This window comes from Ammospiza caudacuta, chromosome 5 (assembly GCF_027887145.1).
Source record: "Ammospiza caudacuta isolate bAmmCau1 chromosome 5, bAmmCau1.pri, whole genome shotgun sequence".
In the NCBI taxonomy this organism is placed as follows: Eukaryota; Metazoa; Chordata; class Aves; order Passeriformes; family Passerellidae; genus Ammospiza; species Ammospiza caudacuta.
This window is the reverse complement of record NC_080597.1, coordinates 10,987,809-11,008,409: the sequence shown is the minus strand read 5'-3', so window position 1 is coordinate 11,008,409 and position 20,601 is coordinate 10,987,809. Positions and strand designations below refer to the sequence as shown.

At 46.5% G+C, this 20,601-nt stretch overlaps 1 protein-coding gene across 2 annotated transcripts; it reads right to left on the bottom strand.

The window, feature by feature from the left end:
* Window positions 1-933: 933 nt before the first annotated feature.
* On the bottom strand, window positions 934-18,094 carry SVOPL (SVOP like). 2 transcript variants are annotated; one of them, XM_058805797.1, is made up of 15 exons: window positions 17,926-18,094; window positions 15,042-15,183; window positions 14,430-14,521; window positions 13,387-13,467; window positions 12,860-12,931; window positions 12,632-12,756; window positions 11,305-11,368; window positions 10,838-10,963; window positions 8,941-9,069; window positions 7,206-7,279; window positions 4,826-5,028; window positions 3,505-3,616; window positions 3,036-3,117; window positions 1,478-1,567; window positions 934-1,125 (listed from the first exon to the last, which is right to left on the bottom strand). In XM_058805797.1, the coding sequence occupies exons 2-15, from the start codon at window positions 15,118-15,120 to the stop codon at window positions 955-957; spliced, it is 1,500 nt and encodes a 499-aa protein (XP_058661780.1). In that variant the 5' UTR covers window positions 15,121-15,183; window positions 17,926-18,094; the 3' UTR covers window positions 934-954. The 2 variants fall into 2 exon arrangements, with proteins under 2 accessions (XP_058661780.1, XP_058661781.1); XM_058805798.1 differs by lacking the exons at window positions 12,632-12,756; window positions 13,387-13,467; window positions 14,430-14,521; window positions 15,042-15,183; window positions 17,926-18,094 and having other exon boundaries at window positions 12,860-12,873.
* Between the last annotated feature and the right edge of the window lie 2,507 nt (window positions 18,095-20,601).

Genomic DNA, 20,601 nt, shown 5'->3' with positions numbered 1-20,601 from the left:
ATAGAATAGAATAGAATAGAATAGAATAGAATAGAATAGAATAGAATAGAATAGAATGTTGAAATGGAGATGAGATTTATTGGAATAGAATAGAATAGAATAGAATAGAATAGAATAGAATAGAATAGAATAGAATAGAATAGAATAGAATGGAATGTTGAAATGGAGATGAGATTTATTGGAATAGAATAGAATAGAATAGAATAGAATAGAATAGAATAGAATAGAATAGAATAGAATAGAATGTTGAAATTGAGATGAAATCTATTAGAATGGAATAGAATAGAGTAGAATTTTGAAATTGAAACAAAATTTATTGGAATAGAATAGAATAGAATAGAATAGAATAGAATAGAATAGAATAGAATAGAATAGAATGTTGAAATTGAATAGACACAGAGTGGTGTGGCCATGCTGCTTCATGCCGTGAAAATCTCCATGTTAGTGTACATGAGTTTATTGGAATCACAGGACTGCTCACCACCTCCTCTGATTAAACTGGTGTGCCTTACACATTTAAACTTTCTCCCTTAATCTTTGGTCTTAGTGTTTTGGCTATTTGCTTTATAGAGAACACTGACTACATGTGTTTAGCTGATGGACTGATGAAGGGGCCTTGAATTTTATTAAGAAATTACTTTGTTACTTTAGGTGCTCTGTGCATCTGTTGTCTTCTCTCCTTTCAGCACAGGCTGAGCAGAGCATGTGCCTGAGAAGCTGCATCTTCAAGTCCGGATTGGAGAGAGATGTAAAGAGGGGCTTGGACCAGCTAAAGCTCACATACAGACATGAGGTGGCTGGGGCAGGCATCCTGGCTTGTTCTTTCACAAGAAGCAAGATTTGGGCAAATGGGTTAGCAGTGGTTGAAGCTGCTTTTCCTTCAGCACATTCCTGTGAGTGGCTGTCAGGCTTGAGAAAACTCAGGAGAGCTGGGCTTGGATTCTGGCTGCATCATCACAAGTCTCTAACAGCTTTTGGAGCCACAGGAGCTCTTGGAGGGGTGGTACCCACCTGCAGGGCCCTGCCCTTGGTCTCAATGGGCAGTGTCACTGCAGAGATGGCACAGATGATGCACACAGAGGAGAAGAGACACAGGGCTCCCAAGAAAGAGGCACTCATGAGAACCTGCAGGGCAAAGACCATCAAACAGCAGCTCGTTGGTGTGGGGGATTGGCAGTAAATAGCAATTAAGAGTGGACAAAGGGTCACAAGTGCCTGAGAGACTCCACAATAGAAGAAACAGTATCTTGTGAACCTTAAGAGCTTTCAGAAAGTATTACATACTAGTAAGCTGAACTCTGTGATGAGAGTTTCTTAAAGCTGCATCTGGCATGGACCACCCAAGCACTCTGTATATGGAGTTGGGAGGGAATTGATTACATCCTCCCTTTTTGTTTGGATGAATTTCAGGCACATCTCTGTATTTGATGGTAGTGTTCAGCACAATGTTTACCAACACTATCAAGCATGCTCTTACCTGTGATATAAAAGGAGCCACCATTGCTCCCACACGGCACAATGCCCCACTTGTCCCCATCCCCAGCGCTCGCATTGTGGTGGGATAAACCTAAAACAGGCCAGAAATAAATTGGATTAGTGCAACAGCAATCTGCAATATCTGTACTTTCCTTTAGCTTTTAAAAACTTTTTATCAGAGAGACCCATTGTGTTATCAAGGGCAGCTAATGGGATAAGATATGAAAAGAAATAAAAGCTCCCTTGGGCCTCATTTGAGTAATTACAAATATCTCATTTTTTTGCCTCAAGTAAAGTTTTAGATCAAGTCAAAGCTGGCTGTGATTCCCCTTTGTTTAGCATCACTACTACTACTTCATTTCCTCGCCCTATGATCAAAATCTCAGAGGTTAGATTGGATGGTAAAGGAAAATTTTTGTTTATACTGCTGGGCTCCCCTGCAACTTGAAAGCAGGAAGAAAAGATATTGTCTGCAGAGTTCAAGTCTGCCTATTCATTTTTATCAACAGCACCTTTGTTTAGAAGAAAGAAAAAGAACAACAGATCCCAGTAAGAAATAGGCTTAGAAAAATATGCCTTGTGTTGTTTATCTTTCACACTTCCCCAACACCTGTGCCAATGAAACACTTAAATGTGAATTTTACTGAACTTCTAGTCCTCTTAATATCCACAGATTTTAGCAAGTATACTCATATAAGCCTTTTTAAATACTTTACTGGGCCAAGGAAATTGAGTAAGTTATTAAAGAATAGCCCAGGCACTTGGCTCAAAAGATTTTGATCATTGATTAAATTGTGAGTAGAACTGATTTATGCTTTGGCTGGTACAGCAATGGTCTTTACATCAACAGCAACTTATTCAAAACTGCTAAAATTGTGGTATTAGGCCAGGTGCAAGCTTAAATATTACAGTGCACTATGAAAAGTGCAAGGGAGCTACTTCTGTTTGCTTTGGATCACTTTAATCAATTAACAAGGAAATCCATTTAACACCATACAATTTTTTTTTTAAAAGAACAAAAAAAACCAAACCAAACAATTTAAACTTAACTCACAGAACTCATGGCTCCAAAGTTGTGTGAAGAAAAGATCTTTAAAGGATTAAAACCTTTTGCAGACAGCAATTTCCATTAAGTGAAAAGAATCATAGATATAACCCCATATACTACCTCATACAGCCCCTTAAGTGCTGGAAAATGTTCCTTTTAGTGGTAGTCTGTTTTCTCACTGTGGGGGTTAAATAGGGGAAAGATTGTGGATTTTTGAAGACAGTGGTACCCAACATCCTCAAAAATAATGTTTTATAGGAGCTGGGCAACAGCTGGCTTAGTAGGGCACTCCTCTTCCCTCACTCACATCTACTCCTGTCATCTCCAAGCTGGTTTTCTGACTCCTTCTTTCATCTTGCATATGAAAACACTGCAGCCAAGATGCCAGAGATACACAGTTCTAGGAAGGTGACTCCTAACTAGTCCACAAGCTAGCAGGAAGCATTCCTGGGTATACACAAACGGTATTTGAAACCTCCAAGCAGCTCAACATACCTCAAGGAGAACCCACCTCTGCTGTGTAAATGTAGATGGTGTTGAAGTTGGCTGAAACCAAGGCACGCAGCATGAAGAGAAAGCCAACCATGCCTGCCCTGGAGAGAAAGCCATGTGGAGCAGAGTTAATGTCACCAAGCAGCATCAGCAGAGATGCCAGAAAGAAAAAGGAGAAAAAATGGAATGAAAAATATAACTTATTTCCAGTGCATGTTGTCCACACGTTTTTTCATTTTCTGGACTGTGCCAGAAAGCAGCTTGTTGGATGCTTAGGGGAAGCCACGTGGGCTCAGTAGTACAAGTGAGCCCCTCTGCACACCACTGCACCACAGAATCTGCTGCCACAGCTTTCCCAGGAAAAGGAGAGCCTGTCAGAGGCTTTTCTTAGACCTACAAGAATTACTGGCCTGACAGGCTGGTGACCTGAGAATACCAGAGCTCCTGCCCTCAGCATTGCATACCCTCAAACAAGACACATAGAGTACCTTGAGGTGCAGATATTAAGGAGAAGAAAGAACAGAGCTGTACATCCCATGGTGATACACAGGCTTAGACGTCTTCCAAGGAGATTGATGCTGAGAATGTTCACAGGATTCACTGGAAATAAAAAGGAAAACCACTAAACATTTGATGATCTAACTGCAATGATTGTCTGCTTTGACAGACACACCACAGTGTGACTCAAAGATACCTGGTGCCTACCAAACATCCTGTAAAATGCACAAACACTATAATTCTCCTCCTGCACCCAAAGTTTGTGATTTGCCCCCATGTCCCTTATGTTTCACCCTTCCCCTCAGATGGTGAAGCCTGTGCTTCTCTGAAATTGGCTGTGCTGAGCCCGGACACCTATGTCTGTCCTGAGCCATGCAAGGAAGGCATGGCTGGGTGGGCAGCACAGGCCTGGGTGGTTTTGCTCCCTCTGCTGTTCCAGATTGCAAGGCCAGATGTATTCTATTATCATCTGTATGGCAACTGTCTTTTGTCAAGTGGGCAGTTTGCCTTATCTCTCTCTCTGAGTGATCACAATCACACCTCCCTCTGGGAGGGGACATCTGCTGATAACAGACTATTGAATGTCACTGCATGGCTGATAAGAACTATAACACCCCATTGGGAGATGCTCCACCCAGAGGGAGGAGCCAAGCATTGCTACCCAGATATAATCCAGAGGTTCTGAAAAATCAGCATGGCTTCTCCACTGGATTTCCCAGAGGAACAGCTGCCTCTCCTTCCACTGGATCTTCAGAGGAAGACTACACCCTTCTACAGGATCCCTGCTCCAACAGAACCACACCTGACACTGCAGGAGGACTGCAGCCACAATTCCAGTTGGACTGCCATCAACACCCTGACCAACAGCGTGTCAGGTTGTGTTCTGACTGTCAGTGTTGTTCTAAGGTACTGCATTGTTTATTTTATCCTTTTTTTTTCCCCCTTCTCTATTAAAGAACTGTTATTTCCTGCTCCCATATATTTTGCCTGAGAGCCCCTTAATTTGAAATTTATAGCAATTTGGAGGGGTGGGGAGGGTTTATACTTTCCATTTCAGGGGGAGGCTCCTGCCTTCCTTAGGAGACTCCTGTCTTTCCAAACCAAGACACTCTGCCCACAGCCCAGCCTGAGGTGTGCCCCACTGAGTGCCCTGCTGAGCCAGGAGCCACAGGCTCGTGGTCTGTATATCCCAGAAGCTGCCAGCAGTGCCCAGCTCATGTCAGCCCCTGTCACCAAGTTCAGGCACAGCTCAAACCTTTGCAGTGAGCGCTGTTAGAGGGGAATGGCAGTGGGAATGGGGGAAGCAGTTACGTGCGATCTCTCCGGCCGTGCTGATGATCATGCTCTGGTAGGCAGCAGGCCCAAAGAAGTGGCAGTGGCAGGGGCTGTGGCTCTCCTCAGAGTCATCACTGGAGTCCTGCAGGGCTAGGGCTGCAGAGCCACACACGGGGTCCCGCTCCAGCAACTCAGCACTGGCCAAGATAACACCGTAATAAGCGAAAGCTATGCCAAGCCTGTGGGGAGAAATGCTGCAGTGAGGTGCAGCCGTGATGGGGAAGGTGAGGATACTCAAATGCAAGGTTTGGGGTGCCCTGGAATCTCTGCTGTCACTGTCATATTTTGTGAAAAATCCCTTCGCCACGATTTTTCCCCTGAGAAGCTGAGAAGCCTCAGAAAAGAAATGTAAACAGTAATTATCTGATTGCTGGGAATGTGGTTTAGGAGGTTGCTTACCAACAGGTGCATTTTGGATTGGTTCTGTGTGAATTGTTTTAACTTAATGACCAATCACAGCCAATTGTGTCAGACTCTGAGTCTCAAAAGTTTTCATTATTCATTCTTGTCTAGCCATCTGATGTCTCCTTTCTCTTTCTTTAGTATAATTTTAGTATATAATTTTCATATACTATACTATAATATACTATACTGTACTATAATATCATATCATATACTACAATATACTACAATGTAATATGCTGTATGTAATATAATATAATATAATACAATACAATACAATATAATAATCAGCCTTCTGAGAACTTGGAGTCAATTCTCATCTCTCACCTCGTCCTGGGGACCCTCACAACAACACTGCCACAATTGGTGACCACACTCTGCTGCTGCATGATGGAGCCCCTTACCTGAGCAGAGAGGTGGCTCTGGCATCCAGCAGGCCACTGGTCACCTGTGCCATGGCACTGCCCTCCTTCCTACATCCAGGCACTGCTCTTTCTCAGTAAACCTCACCCCAGCTCATAGCCCAGCTTTGTATTGGGTTTGCATGGCCAGGTTTTGGGAGTGGGTTGGGACTACAGGAGTGGCTTCTATGGGAAGCTTCTGGAAGCTTCCTCCATGCCCAACAGAGCTGATGCCAGCCAACTCCAGCTGCTGACCAAGGCTGAGCCCATCAGCAATACCAGTAGTGCCTCGGGGATAACATTTGTTAGAACTGGAAAAGAGCAACAGCAGCCAGAGAAAGAAGTGAGAACATGTTTGAGAAACATCTCTGGTGTGAGAAACACCCAAGTCAGTAAAGAATGAAAGGCAGGAGGTGCTCCAGGTGCCAGAACAGAGATTCCCATGCTTCCCATGGTGAGGCAGCTGTGTCCTGCAGCCCATGGAAGTCCACAGTGGAGCAGAGATCCACCTGCAGCCTTTGGAGGTTCTCATGCCAAAACAGGTGGATGCCTGAAGGAGGCTGTGACCCCATGGGAAGCCCATGCTGGAGCAGGCTTCTGACAGGACCTGTGGGTCTGTGGAGAGAGCAGCCCATGCTGGAGCAGGTTTGCTGACAGGACTTGTGACCCCCTGGGGGACCCAGGTGAGGGCAGCCTTGCTTTGTCATTATCAAGTAATTCAGAATACACCTGATCATAAGCAGGCTGAAAAGTAATTTTCACTTTTTTATCCCCCCTGGCAGTTTCAGAAATGAGCAGCAGAATTTGGGCCACCTGGGAAGGCAGGAAATGCTGAGGGGGATGGAAATGCAGACCTGAGAATGAACCAGGAGCTCCTGGGACAACTAGGAGACAAAGAAAGATAAAAAACCAAAAAGATATTTCATAACATTCATAGAAGTCAAGGGGAAAAGAAACATAAAAAATTCAAGGCCTGACTTCACAACATTTTGGGTTGATGGGTTCTCAATTATTATTTATACATTTCCATTCCAGAGAGCAAAGCCAATGAAACATGTATTACTCTTGCATACAGCTCCTAGGAACACTGCATATGAAACCTGTCTCCTCAGCCCTAATTTCCCCCAGGGAGCAGCACTGGTAATGGTGAATGTGTTTCTGTCAGCGCCCTGTCTCAGCAGTCCTTTGGCCATCCCTGGGGAGAATAAGTTTTCCCCAAGCAGGGAAGGAGAGCTGCAGGCACACAGCTGGCCCCACTGCAGTCAGCTGTGGGCTCTGCCCCATGGCTCCCAGGAGCTGCTCTGTCCTGAGGAAGGACTCAGCACCATCCTGGAAGTCCAGCCCTTTTCTGCCTAAGTTAACAGCGACCAGTCAGGGTGTCTGAGGTGTGCTCTGAAACAGGACAAACCTATGGTGATCCATGTCCCTTCACCCTGCCACCATCAGAGGCAGAGTGGTGTCCTGTTAAAGGCAGAGTCAATGGGAGAATCCTGCTCCCTGCACACTGTCAACCAAGAGAATGAGCTGATAAGCAAGAGACAAAAAATATTTACCATATGATCCATATCTGCAAAGTGGTTCTGAGGTATTTGGGGTGGATGAGGTCCTTGAATCTTCCCCTTCTTTCCTGAAAATCACAGAATAGAAATAGAAGTTTCTATAAAGGCATTTGTGAGAGCAGATGTCACTCCAGGCCCTCTTATGCCCCTCTGAGCAGTCTGGTCCCATTGTGACCGTGATGGTGCCAGAGGGACCCTGGTTTCTGTTGGGGGGCCAGCATTGCTGTGGCTTCTGTCAGCTCTCACTGCTCTGCCTGTGAAGCAAGCTTTTGGACATGTACATCTTTCTGGAGAGCCTGGAGTGCCAGTGAGCAGAGACTGGCAGGCACTGGGGGCCCTGCCTGACCTGCTGCCCTCCGGGGTCCCACCACCGAGGGGAGACAAGTTCACAGGGATGGTGTGGGTTGACTTTATTTTTATTTTCCTCATTATTGGTTAAGCCTGAGAGAGGGCAAAACTAACAACAGCCCTTCCCACATCCAATGTGGGTCCATTACATAAATTCAATTAAATTACAGGCAAGCTTTAATCCTTACTAATTCCAATACAATAGCAGCATCCTGCATGAATTGCTAAGGACAATACTCGGTGCCTGTGGGATTGAATATGCAGGAAAAAGATCCAAGAAAGGGATTTAAAAGAGCTGAATAATTTTGGGGGCCTGAACAATGGATTTGTCTTATCTTCCTGTCTTGGGGGTCAAAGGACACCCACACATGTTTTTGGGCACTTCAGTCCAGCAGCAATCCACTCCTGAGCTGCTCGGCTGCTTACAGGTACAGGTAATGCTATCAGTGAAAAGGTCTCTCCTCCTTTGACTGTCTCCTGCTGGTCTGTGGTTCCACACTCAGGATCTGTGGTCCTGGGACACAGTGGACAAGCCAGGCCAGGGGCTTGGAGAAGCCTCTGGGAGCACTGGGTTGAGCTCATGGCAGGGATCTGTGCAGCCTGCCCAGTCACAACACTGAGAGAGACCCCAAGGGACAGTTCCCAGATTCCATGGCAGAGGGAACATCCCTGCAGGATGGGTGGGCAATAAGGAACAGCATGCTTTGCCAGTAGGGAAAGGAAGCAAATATTTTCTTAGCCCAAAATTTTTCACGGCAAAGAAAAAAAGAGCAAAAAATTCCATTCAGTTTTGAAGGCCAAGGTTACTGTTTCTCTGTCGCAGACATCTTTTCATGAAAAATCCTTTCCTTAGGATTTTTCCTCCTAAGAAGCTGAGAGGCCTCAGGAAGAAAATGTAGACAATGATTATCTGCTGCTGTGGAATGCAACAGGTGCATCTGTGATTGGTCTCATAGAGTTGTTTCTAATTAATGGCCAATCACAGTCAGTTAGCTTAGACTCTCTGTCTGAGACAGAAGCTTTTGTTATCATTCTCTGCTATTCTATTCTTAGCTTAGCTAGCCTTCTGATGAAACCTTTTCTTCTATCCTTTTAGTATAGTTTTAATGCAATATATATTATAAAATAATAAATCAAGCCCTCTGAAACATAGAGACAGACCCTAGTCTCTTCCCTCAACCTGAGACCCCTGTGAACACTGTCACATTTCTCCAAAAGAAAACTGACATCTTCATCATTACTTTCAGCAGTTGTTTGGAAAAGAATCAGGCAAGGAGGACGAGAGAGGCAGAGCAAGATGTGGTTGGCAGTCCCGCTCCCTCCCTGAAGCCCAGATGCTGGCAGCCCTGTTGGGATGGACGGGCTGGATCCCTGGACTCACCTGGGCAGGCTCCCTCAGGTGTCCCTCTGGCACGGCTGCCCCGTTGATCCTGGCTATCCTCTGCAGCGTGGCCAGCGCAGCCCCCGCATTCCCCGTGGACACGTTGTACCGAGCCGACTCCGGGATGAACTGCAAGCAGAGCAGGGAGCCTTTCTGCACCTCTCCTGTCCTACTCACAGCTTCACAGCGTGCCCAGGAGCCTGCTCAGGCTGGCACAGGGCACCTCATGAGCTGGAGCAGTTTCCTGTCTGTCCTTCCCCATGGGTTTTGGGGTTGGGATTTTGGGTTTGGGATTTGAGTTTTTTTGGGGTTTCGGGATTTTGGGGTTTTTGGGTTTGGGGATTTTGAGGTTTGGTGGTTTGGGATTTGGGGGACTCTGGTTTTGGTATTTTGGGTTTGGGGTTTTTGGGGTCATGGTCAAGGTGGTCACAAGGTCCAGGTGGTCACTCTCAGGGTGGTCAGAGGGTCCAGGTGGCCATAGGGTCAAGGTCGTCACCCTCAAAGTGGACAAGGTGGTCACAAGGTTCAGGTGGTCACTCTCAAGGTGGTCAAGGTGGCCCCAAGGTCAGGTTGACACTCTCAGGGGGGTCAGAGGGCCCTGGTGGTCGCAGGGTTCAGGTGGTCACTCTCAAGGTGGACAAGGTGATCATGAAGAACAGGTGGTTACTCTCAAAGTAGTCACAGGTCAAGGTGGTCACTCTGGTCATGGTTAAGGTGGTCACTGGGGTACTCTGTGTGCCCCAGACCCCATTCCCCATGCTGGGGGACTCACCCTGCCCCACAAACCCATTTGGGGTCTAGCTCCCAGGGGTCTGCCACTTGATCTGGGTCAAGTGCTTGTGAAAGGTGAAAGCCAAAGACACAGGTTTAACAAAAACAATCCTGAATTAATTGGTGTTCTAAAATGACATGAGGCACATATTAGTGCTGAAGCAAAAGTCTTGGAAGGCACAACAAGGCCATTTCAATAAAAAGGAAGAAGTGGCTGAAATGTAACTAGTCATTAGCATTTGGTGCTCTTTCCAAAATAAAATGCTTTTAAAATTAAATCGCTCTATTAAATTATAAACAATTACATCTATTTCACTCAAATGTAAATTAAAGGCCCCTTTCTTAAAGGTATGTATACTAACTCTGTCTTTTCTTTTCCCCTGGATTAAAAACTTCAGGTATCCAAATTTTCTGGCAAAAATAATCAGGGAAACTAAACATCCAGGTTATACATCTGTACACTCACAGCAACCTTACATTTGCCTGCCCAGGTAGCACCCCAGATGGAAATGTGCATTCACCCAGCTGCAGGAAGAGCTTTTACATCTCTATAGCCTCCAGCAGCTACAGCTCAGCACTGCAGTGCCAATGAGCACTACAAACAGGGATTTTCCACACCACTCTGCACAAACCAGATGGTTCTCATGTCCAAGGCTGGTTTTCCTGGAGCAGAAGGAAACCTGGGTAAACTGTGAACACTTCACTGAGGCTACTTTCCTCAGCCCTAGAAAATGTTAAGACTGAAGAGAGTGTGCTGTGCCCAGCATTAGACTGAAGGTACTATTTGTTATTTTTTTTCATACATTATCCAGCCTGTCTTCCTCTTGGTGCCTGGCCTGTCACTACAATCCCTGCTGGCAGCCTGGACACTGGAACCTGGGCTGCTGGAGGGCTACAGCAGACCAGTAAGGCCAGGCCATCACCAGCAAGGTGGCATCTCCCAGAAGGTTGTCTGCAGCCTGCCAGGACTTCAGGACCTTACCAAGCTGCTGAGTGAGAGGACTGAAGAGGAGCAAGGAGAACACAAGAAGAACCCCAGGATAAAGGCAGTGGAGGGCAATGGTGCCTGGGCAGACATCAGAGCAGTGGCAGTACAGCAGGGAGTGGAGAGCGGAGATCTTCCTACCTTGAACACCAGGATGAGAAGGATGCCAGGGATGGAGGCAATTCTGATCAACCACCGCCAGCCGATGGTTGGGTTCACCACTGATGCCAGGCCAATGATCAACAAGGATCCTGCCAACCAAAACACCTTTCCAAGGGAAAGCAAGGGGTTAGAACATGAACACAGGGCAATGATTCGTTTATTTTCTTCCCTTCTGATCCAGTTCTGTGGACAGATGGGGAAATGTGCTAGGGAATGGTGAGGTTCAACTGAGCCATCCTGTGGCTGTCTGAGAAGCTGGGCTTGGGTGGGAGGAAAAAGGGAAAGACAAACATTTGGGGAAGGACAGTGAAGGGAGTCTTAATCAGCTCCAGGTAAAAAACAATAATTTGCTGTGGATACAACTGTACTTAAAGCCACTGCTGGGTGGCTTTAAGTAATCTCCTGGGACTTGGAGACAGAAAAAACAGTGATGTGCTCACTTTTACCTGAGATAAGGGCAACATGTATCCCCGATATTTGGTGGGCAAAAATTCCGTTTTTATGATAAGTCTAGCAAAAGAGGGGGAAAAAAAAGCAGAAATACAGTTGCAATGAGAATTTCCATACAAATCAAGTAACATTTCAGCTCAACTCACAGAAGGAATATTATCCCTTTTACCATCCCTCTTCCACCTTGAGCACCCAGAGACAAAGACCCCCTGTCCAATATTTCTCCCACTCCAGCACCAAATTACATGCAAGGCATGAATGCTTTCCAGCCCATGGCTGTGGGATACAAGCAGGTAAACACTGCAGTCCATACATCAGGAAACCTATGGGAAGGTCCTATGGGGTGACTGAGGTGTCAGCACAGGCATAGATATGTTCATTTTAGTAAAGGTTTTTTTTTCCATGAAATGTTCTGCTTTTTAAATGGTTGGCATGCCCTTGGGGCAGGGGGCTCATGGCACAGTCATCTCTCAAGGTCCCCAGTGGAATTGTTTTTCCTTAGCTGGACAGGGAGAGAGGGGTGGGAAGAGGCCCTCAGTAGCTCCTTCTGTCTCAGCCAGTGAAGTGTTTTATAAAAATGTTCCATTTCCTTCCATCTTCATGAGGCTCATGAGCAGCCTCCATGGCCAGGGAAGAGGGGCCCTCTTGTGAGGGAGGCTGTGTGAGCAGCTCAGCAGATGCATGACTCTGGTGCCTTCTCCCAACAGTATCTCTTTCCTCTATATCCTTTCCTTCAGCAAAGGGCTTTTGGGTCAATGTGACCAGTTTAGGGCTTTCCTTTGTGGGCAGCAACCAGGAACCATGGATGGTGCTGAAATGTTTCATTTGTTTCCATAAGAGAGTCAACAAAAAAATCCCTATTTTTCCTGGCCCCTAGAGAAGTGGTTGTTAATATTGTGAATTTTTCTTCCTCACATCCTCCTTCCTGCCCCAACAAGACAAAAACTTAATTTCAGTGGGAACATTGCACATAATTCAAAAACAATTTTCTGCTTAAGCAGAATTGTTGTGACTTTTTTTTAAGGAGGAAGCAGCCTTTATTCATTTTACTCATAAAAATAATTAGACGGGTAACTCATCTGTCACCCGTCTAATTGTTTTTATATGTGCTTAATAACCCCTCTGTCACCAGTTTAATGTAAACCAGCTGCCCCCTCTACTCCCGGCCTCAGGAGTCCTCGGGAACTGCAAATTAGGCCAGTTGACCAGGATTTAGGGAAATTACAGAATGACTTTTTGTTTGAAGGTGATGTGGGAATTTGGTCCCTTTCCCCTTGCAGCCCCTCCGTTACCTTCTCTGGAAGGTGACTGGCACAGCCTTACCCTTGCGCGTGGCCCGACACGCCGCCTCCCACCATGGCCCGCAGGAACACAAACCAGGCGTAGGACGGGGCAAACGAGGTCAGCAGGGAGAAATAGGCTGCCCAGAGGAAGGAGAGCAGCAGGATCTGCAAAAGAGCAGGAATTAGGGTCATTAAGGCACAGGCTCAGCCAGGTGCATGGCTCCTGTGGAGCGCAGGAAAAGGATGCACAGCCCCAGCGGTCACTCACCTTCCAGCGGCCATAGCAGTCAGCCAAGAGCCCGAGCACTATGCTGAACACCATGTAGCCAAAAAACACCATCTGAGGGGGATTGGAACACAGCTGTGGAGGGCACATTCCCAGCTACGTGGGGCAGCTCTGCTCTTTGAGCTGTGGGTGAGCTGTGCGTTCTCAGGGCAGCAGGATGAACTGTGGTGCCCAGAACCCAGAGGCTTTCAGGGGGTGGCTTCCTTTGTGTAGGCACTCACTGCTGCAACCCTCAAAGCTGGGGGTGGGTGGCAGGGTTTTCAAAATAAGAATGTGGAAGTGGAGATTTGCTTTGGTATTACTTGCTCTGAGCATGGACATCTGCTCTCATCAGCTTAATTTCTGATGTCTGCAGTTGTGGCGCTGTTCTTGTTCCTGCCAAAACCTAGGAATTTAGTTTGCTGGGAAATGTGCTTTCCAAAACCCATGGTGGTACCCAAGATTATGGCCACATGGTGGAAGACCAGTTTAGGGGAACATGAGTCACTCACTGTTGTCACTAAAGCCACCTGCCAGTCTTGGAGCTGCCACTTGCATCGGATGAGAGGGGACACAACAGCTATCAGCATGATCTCCATGGCTTCAACCACCTTTGGGAACAAGTGTGTATGTCAGCAAGAAGGGAAACCACAATAAACCCACAGGGAAAAGTCTTTCAGTCCTACAAGGCCTGCAGCCATGGCAGTTCCACCATGTCAGATCAGTCCTGTGAAGCCAAGGTACCTCCACAGTGGTCTGAGCAGTGTTCCTGACCTGGGAGATCTGGGTGACAGGGAGGAGAGAAAGGAACACTGTGTATCTGGGAAGTTTGGAAAGAGTCATCTTTGGCAGAGAAGACTCTTATCCTGCTGGGTTGTTAGAAGATCTTCAGCCATCTCTGGAAACCAAGCTGCTTGCTTGGATACATCTATCATGAACTCTTGAAACTGTTTTTGGTTAAAAACATCATTGCTCCATTGGCTGTGTGCCCCAGTGCTGGCTTCAGTTAGGAATGAGCTGAATATTTACACACAGCTTCAGACTTTTTAACCTCAGCTGCAGCAATCTTCATGGATGGACCCTCATTACATCTTTAGCCCAGCCTGGCCTTCAGTTTTTGCCCAAGTTCCCAAAACAGATACACAATTAACCCAAGACCACGAAAGTTGTGAAATTTTTCAGGTAGCCAGGGGTGAGAAGATGCCTGGCATTCTGAGCCAGATTGCACAGGATTTGGGTGCCATGGGGATGACATGAAAAATACAACTGCGAAGCTGAACCTAACCTTCAGGCCCTAACTGAAGATGTGTTCTGACAGTGCTCCACAACAGGGACCAAACCATGATGCTCTTGGGCCAACCCACTCAGCTTTGCCCTGAAATGGGTCTGATATCAATGGGACCAAAATCTACTTTCACTAAGGATGAAAATTGCAGAAATCCTGCTTGAGAAGGTATGTATGGGAAAAATGGGCTGGCAGCAGTATGTGCCTATGGTTGTTGTTGCACAGCAATGAGAAAAAAATGAGAAGAAAGCTTTTTTCAGGTCAGCACAGATGGCTGCAGATACCTACCCCAGTGCTGCCCATGATGAGGAAAAGCATGATATGGAACCTCCCAAACCCAATGGTTTCCACAGCTTCTTCCACTGTAAATGTCTTTTGTCCTAAACATGAAAAGAATATTAAGACACAAAACCTATCAGCAGTCAAATTGTACCTCCTCTTCATAAAAAATGTCTCATGCTCCTGTAGGACTGCACCAGAAAAAGCCTGGAAACATCTACCAGCTTTATGTCCACTGACCAGCCCCTGGATGTCCTGGTGGCACGGGTGAAACAGCAGCCAGTGAAAACGGAGGAAGGACAGCCTTGTACTATTTAAAATGCTTTTGAAACAGATTAACATTTCAAAAATTATTCCAAGTAAATGAATCCTCAAATTACCAATATAATAAAATGTTTACACAAAGCAGAGGCCTGAGAAAAGCCAAGCCATCCAGCTCTTCCCACTGCCATAGGCAGCAGCTACCAGCCTGGTAGGTGTGGTGGGAGGGGAATGTAGGGTGATGATGTTGGGGCTCCATGTACAGAGGTTTTAAGTGCTTGGAGTGGCACAACTGAGGACCCTCCCTCTACCCCAGCTAAACAAGGACTCAAATTTCCAGTCCTGTCAATAGAAACCCACCTTTTGGTGGCTCTTTTCTCTCTGTGTGGATTTCCTCCAAGCCAATAGTATTTTCTGCCTCTTTTGGTGCAGTGGCCATCTCAGCTCCTGCTGTCACTGCAGGCAGGGCTAGGATTTACCTGTGAGATCTCACAACAGTCACCTGAGCAAGAAAACAGCAAGGCAGTTTCTCACAGTGGAGTGGAAAGTTTCACATACAGTCAAATATGAGTTTCATGCAGCTACTGGAAGATGTCCTTCCCATTAGGGTTTTGGTGAAAAACACATAGAAACATCACAGGGTAAGTTAATTGAATGGAGAGACATCAGTCATCACATCATACTGGCTGCTTTTATGGAAAGTCTAGGGATTGCCTTAGGGAAGACTGGAGATCTGCTAAGACAAGAGAGCATGTGACAGCTTCCCCAGCCCAGAGGACAGTGAAATGCAGTGCCATTCTAAAAGATGCTGCATCTCCAGGAGCCAAGACCTGATACTAGCAGTAGTGGTTGCCCCTGTTGGAGGCTCCCCAGTGGAGCTGGGTTTGAGTAGAGGTGCTGCACTCTGCAAGTGCTCAGTGTGGTGGGAGCCCCCACTGAGGCAGAGCCAGGGGACCCAGCCAGCTCCCTAACCCCAGGACCCTGAGGGTGGCAGGGGTAGCACTTAGCTCCTCACCCAAACAGCACATTGCCACAGACAAGTTTTATGAAAAATCCTTTCCTTAGGATTTTTTCTCCTGAGAAGCTGAGAAGCCTCAGGCACAAAAGGTAAACAATGATTATCTGCTGCTGTGGAATGCAACAGGTGCATCTGTGATTGGCCTCATGTGGTTGTTTCTAATTAATGGCCAATCACAGTCCAGCTGTCTGGACTGTTGGTCAGTCACAGGATTTTGTTATCATTCCTTTTCTATTCTTAGCTAGCCTTGTGATGAAATCCTTTCTTCTATTCTTTGAGTATAGTTTTAATATAATATCTATCATAAAATAATAAATCAAGCCTTCTAAACATGGAGTCAACATTCTCATCGCTTCCCTCATCCTGGGACCCCTGCAAACACCATCACAGCACACAGCTTCCTGCTGCAAACCAACCCTCTGCTTCATCCCTTGGCACACTAATCCCCATCCTCTCAGGGCACCCATAAACCCAGCCAAGCGTTCTGGATTGCAACTGGAAGCTGGATTCCCCTGCCAGTGTTTCTGGCTTTCAGCACTAGATCTTTTGGCCTCTTTTGGCCACTGTTGCTTTTCCTCATCAGAAAAACTCATGTTAATCCTAAGCACACATATTGGTAAAACCCACAACCTTTCCTGCTGAGTGCATCTGCACTTTGCTGACCCCCTTTCCTTTGATGACCTCCCTTCAAGAGTGCTGGGCTTGGCCCAGGCTGTGTTCACAACCAACCAGCAGAGATCAGGGAGGCTGCAGAAGGGTGAGAGGTGGAGGGAATTAATGACTGAGAGCATTCAATGAGAGATATAAAATTCCCTTTGAGATAGAGGGCAGCAGGAACACAGAAAGCATGGAATTACAGTACTCCAGCATGGACACCCAGATCCTATACTGAGGTGCAGCTAGAAGGAGGTCATTAAGGACTAATGGCAGATTAGTCAGCTGGGTCACATGTACTGACCTTGCTGTCACAGGTCATTACAGCCCAGCACCAAAGAATATGCAAAGGATATTGGTTACATCTGTCTCTCAGCAGTGTCACAGAGTCACCAGCTGATTATGATGGCCAACAGCTAGGGACTACTTCCAAGTGGAACCAGCTCAACAAAAAACAAACAAGGTGCCTAGAAGAGCCCATGGGAAGATGTAAAGATTTACTGTGTGTCTGAATTGCCAAAGGCTCTGCAATAACAAAATCTGGGCACCTGTTCTTCTCCTTTTCTGTTCCTTTGTGACTAGGGACCTGCAAACACCTTCTGCCCTAAGCTGCCACATCACACTCTGTCAGGTTCAACAGACACTCTCCCCCAAAATGTCTGTGACAGGCACAGCCCACAGTGGTGGCAGGACAAGCATCAAGGCCTGGGCCTTTGCCCACCCACCCTGATGCTGGCATGCCCTGCTACTGTTTACTGAGGGGTCTTGGAGTATTTCACTGGTGCCTGCTCTGGGCTATGGGCATTCCTTCTGGGAAGTGCCACAACTCCTCCACAAAAGGGGAGGGAACCCTAGTCCCTGGTGCTGCTGTGCAGAACTCACAGTGAGGGTCATGTGCTCAAGCAGAAGGCTGCAGGGCCACCTCCAGCATCCCACAGCACCCAGGCACCTCAGAGGCAGCAGGTATCACCTAATGTGAGAACCACACTAGTCTCTGCCACAAATAAAACCACAAAGAGCAGCTGGTAAGCAGGTGGGACACACTCTCCAGCATCTCAAATAAAACCAGAAATCCATGCAGGCACAGTAAACCTCCTAACATTCCCTACCAACCTGAGTTTTGCTCATCCAAACCTTCACAGCCCTGTTTGCCTTGATGGAACAGCTAGTGTCTATCTTCAGGGAGTCACACATTTCCCTCTATTTGTAAATCCAACTAAACACCAATTACAAGAGCCAAAAGAACAGCAGTAACAAAGCTGTTGCTGGCAGGGAAAATAAAAATCCTCCAGCTGAACGGAACAACCAAGAGTACAGCGAAACTGCTGCTGGGACCCATCAGAATGATGCTGTGACCCCTCTCCAGAGGGCTGTGAGGCACAAAGGCCATACAACATGCAGTGCTGCCTGTGACACCACCTGGGAACTCTGTCAGTAAGGTCAGAGACCTTCTCTGGCTGAGAACTTTCCCTGCAGGTGACAGTGGGGCTATCTGATCACACAAATGATCAGATGCCCCCAATATTAAGCAAGATTTTACTAAATATTTTGTATTTAGCAAAGCTTTCTTACCTCTGTGGTGTCTCAGGCTCGGAGGAGAAGACCTTTTCTATTTTCTGGCTGTATCTCCTCTGCTATTTACTTTTTACAGTGCTGGCAGTGCTGTTTGTTTGGGATCCAGCTCCCAGGAGTCAGGTTTCCTCCTTGCTGGGCACAGGCAGGTCCCTCTCCACCCACCTCCAGTACCCAGGGGTAGGTGCTGCAGGCAGGGTGCTGACCTGTGCTTGTCTCACTGCATCTGCAGGTCCTTCACAGGCACTGCCTGCCACAGGTGTTGGTGCTTACTCATCCCTTCTTATGAGGATGACTCCAAGCAGGTGGAAAGAGAGTGCTAGGACACATCATTATTGAAACACCAGCAAGATCTTAGCTCATAGGTTTCAGAGGTTGGTCATGCAGCAGTCAGTGCCCAGGCACCTTGGCCATCCCCTGCCTGGGCACTGCAGCCACCAGCTCTTCTTAGGCCAGATAAAGCCAACCCAGGCACCAGCACCATGAGAAAAATTAGGTCTGCTTCATCCTTCTGAATTTCTTGATGGGGTGGCAAAATGCAGGGAGCATTCATGGCTTTAAACTGCCACAGGGATCCCAGCCTTGTTGTGCAGCAAATCTCAGTGCCATGATGGCTTGACTAGGAATGTATGTGCTGACCTTTACTACTCAGTGTTTCCAAAATCCTTCTGTTTCGAATACATACACTGAGCTGGCAGCAATGGTGCAATAGTTTTATCAAAGTAACTCCCAAGCTGAATCTCATCCTTCCAAGCATCTAGAAGATATTTGGTACCAGCCAACACATGCTATCTCACAGTTTTATTTTATATCTTCTTCTTAATAATATCTAATATTCAGCTGTTATTGGCATCTGCTCAATGAGCTGCACCATCCAAGCTGCCAGATCCATACCATTCTGTTTTCATTGCAAAAACTCCAACAGCGTGTGTGCAATGACAGGAGAGTGTGGATGCTTCAGCATTCCAGCTCCCCAGCAAAGAAGGGAAAAAAATGACCAAAATTCCAGTGAAGTTCAAAGCCACAAAGATGGGCTTTCAGGCCCAGGTGTTTGGGATTGCACAAAGGAATACTATGTCTATTACATTTTTCCAACCACCTCATGGTATTCTACTTATTTGCCATGGAAAAGCAAAGGCTGATCAGAGTGAAGAACAAATGGAAATGCCTGAAAGGTCCAGGAGAAATGAAAGAGTGGGACAGAGAAAAGAAAGGTCTCCATGCTGGTCAAGGACATGATGAAGAGCCATTGTATAGGTAAAGACTGAGGAAAGTGCTGTTTTCTGGAGAAGCCAGAGGCTGAATCCCAAGAAACTGTTGACTCCTGGAGTTTCTGAAACCTCAGTCCAAAAGCTAGCTCATTATCACCAGTCCAGAGGACCTAAGAGACTGGACAAGAACTTGAGACCCAGCTTTTTTCATCTTCCACATCACAAAGTTGTCCTGGTGGGAAGGCACACAGAGGCGAGAAGGCTCTCACAAGAAGGAATAAAAGACTCAGGAAAGAATGGCTGTGAGTGACTAAAAACAGTTTGCTTGACTTCCTTTCTTTGCCTTTTCTTTCTACATGGTCATTCACGGAGCTTTGTTTGATGTTTGTTCCTTACAAAATTACTAAACTCATGCCACCAGTTCTCAGAAACAAACTGCTCCCTAGCAATGGGATGAGCTTTGGGTTCAGAAGCATTCCCCACCATTCCCCACAGGCACAGATCCTCAGAGGGGAATGCTGAGGTCGTGGCTTGGGTCAAGTAATCACAAGCCACAGCTCTTCCAGCACTGGGTACAGTCCAGTTAAAGACACTGGGCTGTTGTACCAAGAGGGTCTATTAGTCTACAACAATGGTTTCTGCTGGACCTGACCACACCTGATGGCCACATCCACAGAACCAGCTGAACAACGTGTTCCACTCAGCAGCTGTGCAGGGACCAGGCAGGCACTACTCCACTCCAACATCCTCCTCATCTTCTGCAGGAAAACCTTTTAAAAGCAAAGCACTCTCTGGACCATTTCTAGGTTTTTAAAGAATTCTTAAGAAGAACCCACGTGAAACCCAGGGCTCTCTTCAAAGTGCATCAGTGCAACCCTGCCTCTCAGCAATCTGAATGCTTCTAGAATATTAGTGGGCTTGGTCCTCTTGTGGAGTGGGGAAGCATCATTCCCATATCACAAATGCTGTGCTGTGTTATTTGGTTGCACAGAGAGAGAGAGAGAGAGAACTGAATTAAGCCCAATGTTTGAGTTACTGTTCAGTACAGTAAACAACAGACCACCTTCTCACCTGAGGTATTCACAGGATAACTTGTTTTTCTTGCTTAAAATGTAAGCCTTAGACAAAGAGCAAAACACCAAGAAGCTCTGAAAGGAACGGATAATCTGTTGCTGGTAATCATCTTCTCAGTTACATTGCAATCACATGGAAGGCTGCAATTAAGATAAAATGTGTTTGTGTAGAAAATTCACCCACTGTTTCATAAAGCAAACTCTTTTCTCTGTGTTTGATAACGCATCAAACTACTTTGGCCATTCTTTCTGCAAGACAGCTTTTCTCCTTAGTAGGAATAGACAAAACAGGCTGGAAGGAAGAAACAAAGGTGATGTGCATATGCTGAGCACCTGTGACACCATCTGCAGTCATGTCTGTGTAGGTTTTCCCTGGGCCATAGGTTACTTAT